The sequence below is a fragment of the Buceros rhinoceros genome, unplaced genomic scaffold, assembly GCF_000710305.1.
Source record: "Buceros rhinoceros silvestris isolate BGI_N320 unplaced genomic scaffold, ASM71030v1 scaffold10525, whole genome shotgun sequence".
NCBI lineage: Eukaryota > Metazoa > Chordata > Aves > Bucerotiformes > Bucerotidae > Buceros > Buceros rhinoceros.
In genome coordinates, this window is record NW_010412273.1 from 1 (window position 1) to 3936 (window position 3936).

General features: G+C 53.2%; 1 protein-coding gene across 1 annotated transcript in view; it reads left to right on the forward strand.

Moving 5' to 3' along the window:
- The first annotated feature begins 112 nt into the window (after positions 1-112).
- WSCD1 (WSC domain containing 1) overlaps positions 113-3936 on the forward strand; it is an 18258-nt gene continuing 14434 nt past the window's right edge. Inside the window, exon 1 of the mRNA XM_010136330.1 lies at positions 113-539. Coding sequence (XP_010134632.1) covers positions 113-539 — 427 coding nt within the window. The remainder of the gene's footprint in view (positions 540-3936) is intronic.

A 3936-nucleotide genomic window follows, 5' to 3' on the forward strand; every position in this document is an offset into this window, starting at 1 on the left:
GGGGAGGAGGCACCGAAGTGATGGGCTGAACTTACGGGAGGAACCAGTGCCCGGCCAGGCGGAGATTCGGGGGCCTGTCGGGAGGCGTGAAGGGCCCGGTTCCAGTAAGGGCATGGCCAAAGCTTTCTTCAGGCTACAGAAGTTTCTCCGTCGGACCCAGTTTCTGCTTTTCTTCCTCACAGCAGCTTACCTGATGGCTGGCAGCCTCCTGCTGCTGCAGCGGACCCGCTTGGTTATCCAGCAAGGTTCGCGTGGGACCTCTGCTAACCAGGCTCTGCCGGTGCTGGACGGGATGGCCGGGGTTGGGATTGTAGACCCTAGGATGCTGCAGAACCCCCGCCCTGGTCCCAGGCTGCTGGTGGGCATGGACGCGCTGCAGGAGCCAGCCCTGGACCAGCAGCACAGCCCGCGGTGGCTCGTGTCCCGCAACTCGGAGCTCAGGCAGTTGAGAAGAAGGTGGTTTCACAGGTTCATCAGCGAGCAGGAGCCCATGCAAACAGCGGGATTCAAAGCGCGGAAGCACACTGCTGAACACAAAGGTAAGGGATGTGCCGCTCCCCCCTTCTCTGGCATCACACAGACTGTACCGCTCTGTCCCAGGCAGAGACTGGTGAGCAGAAACGCTTTCCTCCTAGTTCATCACTGCTCTCACACCAGTTCTTGCACGTATGCACAGGTCAAAGTCCAACCCTGATGTCCCTGATCGTACTGAGCTGTAACTTCCTCCAGGAAAGTAGTGTTATTGATTGAATGGAAGCCCAGACAGGGAAATATGCTTCCCTAATTTAAATTATTTTCTCTTCATGCAGGCAGAGATGAACACTGTTTAATTGATTTTCTTTCTCAGAACAGGGAACACTTTAAAAGTGGGTTTTATTAAATCAAGTGTCCAAAACCACACAGTACTTTAAATCTAGAAGTGCCTTCTTGCTGCTAAAGCTTTCTAACATGTATTAAATTCTGCTACTGCAAACACATTCGCTGTTCCTGACCTGTCCTCTGTGACCATCTCTGCAAAGACACTGTTCTCAGGGGAGCAAGATGTTGGCCATGCAACCCTCCTGAACCAGAGATGAACTCCCGGTGGTCAGTGAGGCGACAGGCGCAGGGGGACGCAAGGAGAGTTCACACCGCTGCCTGGGGGCAGTGTGCCAGCGGCCACGGGATGCAAAACTGTTGTGTTTTCCTGTCAAATGGAACACCGTTCAGGCTGGACAGAAATGTGAGTTCACCTCCCCGTGAGCCTGATTCTGCTGGCCAAAGTGCTGCTGATAAAGGCATGCGTGAACTGCTTTGGTTTGTTCTTTGAAGAAACTGTTATCCAGAGCAAGGAAAGAACCAAAATAGCAGTCTGTAGATGTTCACTTTTCCTGCATGGCTTTATAACCCCCTCGCAGACCTGCATCACCCTGGGCAAGTTGGGTCAGCACCCTTTCACCAAGCCCACGACATGCTCCGGGCGGGTGTAAAAGCTCACGGCGCTGGGCTGTCACACAGCTGAGCTGCTCGCTGTGCAGCGGGGAGATGGAGCCCCGGCTCCTCAGTCACCTCCAAAGGAGCAACGAGCCCCCCTGAGGAGCCCAGCACAGAAAGCATGGGGCTTCCAGCTAGGTGACTGACCATGCTCTCAAAGCTGCAGCGTCAAATTATGAGTTTACGATCTTTGAAGAACTAGTTGCTCTTGGAGATGTTTCACTGACAATAAAAGAGGAATGGAAACTGGATGACTAGACACCACGCTGCTAAACTGCTCTTCAGTTTGTTGAATAAATTTACCCAAACAAAGGGGCACCTTCTGCAAAAATCCCACAGAATGGGTGCCACCTCATGACTCCTACTGAGAGAATTGTCAGAGACAGAAACAAGAAGGCGACAGTGATGGTGTACGGGGGGTGAGTCACACAGCGTGACTCAAGCAAACCGCAGCCGCTGGAGTTACCTGGAGCACCAAGCTGGAGCTTCCAAGATTGCTCCACTCTCTAGTGCCTCATAACACCCTGTTGGTAGCAGGTTTTGGTGGCAGAGAAGAGAGGCTGCAAAGCACAGATGTCTCCCAAAAAACCCCACTGCATTTCATGAGATGTCCCGAGAACCTAGCCTAGGTGCTCGGAGCCACATGACAACCCCTGGAACACGAGGCTGCAGCAGGGGAGCAGAAAGCTCTGGGGAGGGGCCCAGTCCCCGTCCCCATCCCCACAGGGAAGGGCTAGACACAGACACTGCCAGCTCTCTGCGGGAGGAAGACGCACCCTCGCCTTCAGCAAAAACATGTCTTTTGCTGACTTCAGTCACCACCTACTTTAATGAGCTCTTCACATGAAGCCTCCAGGGTACCGCTTTTGTACCTGTACCTCAGAAAACCCATATTTAATATCCACAAAGCCTCGCTTTTTCTCTCTTGTGAGTTGCAGACACCCGGGTCTTAGTTGCTGAGTGGAGGCTGAGGGTGTAACACGGCAGGGCTCACGGGGTGCTCCTGGGCAGAGCTGCTGTTCCGTGCCGGAGATCGAGGGGGCAGGGAGGAGAGAAAGCAAGACAATAAAACAGGGCACGTACGCTGCCTAGCTCCGGACGCCCAGTGGTTTGTACTTCCACGTTGCGCATGCTCTGGCAGCATGGGCATTTTTGGTGGGTTCGGTGAAGTCAACCTGGCTCACTGAACTCGGCATGTGCTTCACAAGCTTTGCCTCTCCCACAGTCCCAGTTGCGTGGAGGCAGCATGCCTGGTTCTCCCATCACCGGCTGCAGCCGCTTGGGCTCCTCTAGTTCCCCTGGCGTCTGGTGGTTTTTCTTTTGCCTCCACTCAACAAAAGAAAAGATAGAAAGTAGAGAAGCATGGCAAGACTTTATGAGCTACTCTAATACCAGGCGGAGTATGAACCTGTTCTTTAAAAACTCCAGTTAAAACCAAGAAGGTTAATTCTGAAAACGATGCATAAAGTTAGTTGAGGCGAGTGCCTGGATTGGCCATTGAGCTGGTGCCTTGCCCACATTCAAATAGCTGACCGAGAGGAGCCAGAGGGATTATTCATTGCTGCATCCCACTGAATTATGTCAATTCAAATACGCATCATTGGAGCATCTGACTGAACACGACACTGTTAGTGACAGTATTGTTAACAAGCATTGGAATGCCTTTGGAAATACTCGGTTAAAAACTTAACTACCTATGCAGAGCATCGTACCTTCCCCTCCCTCACTTCTAGTAAGCTTAGGGCCTTGTTTCCTCACTGTGGATCCCTTCCACCAGACAACGAACTCCTTTGTGGCTGAGATGGTTGTTGAAGTTCGGTGCTGCCCTGCGGTCCCTGCTCAGTAAGCGGCACACGATGTTACGTGGAGACGGGTTGTCCATCCCTCACCAGTGCCGTCTAATAATGTCCTTGCTTCCCGAGGCTGCACTGCCCTCAGTGAGCTTCCTGGGCAGACCCTTCACCCGAGACAAGAACGATAGCACCTGCTCCAGCTTCCTGTGAACATCTCCCGGCTCGTTTTGCCTTGCTCTGTGTCCACCCAGGATCAAGTGGCCTTGGGTGAGAAAATCCAAGTCCTTTTCTTTTTCTTCACATCAAGTGATCTTGCCTGCCTGCACTGCGAGTGAACATCTTGCTCTGCTGGGAGAGTGGCAGATACTGTTAGTGCAACAAGTAATCCCAGGAATTTGTGGGGCAAAAAATGAAAATTCGCTGTTGCGGACACTTGCAGCGGATGGGCTGTTTCACACTGTTCCCCTGGCCTGGATATGCCATTGCACAGGACGCAGAGGAGACAGGGACTGGATCGCTGATGTGACATTCTGCTCTGAGACCGCGGAGTCTCTCCGTGACTCATTCACAGAGGACGTGAATGAGATGGTGCTGCGGGGCTGGCGGCAGGAGGGAGGATGCAGGGAGGAAGGCTGGGCTGGCCGTGCCCCCCGACTCGGGCGCCTTGGGT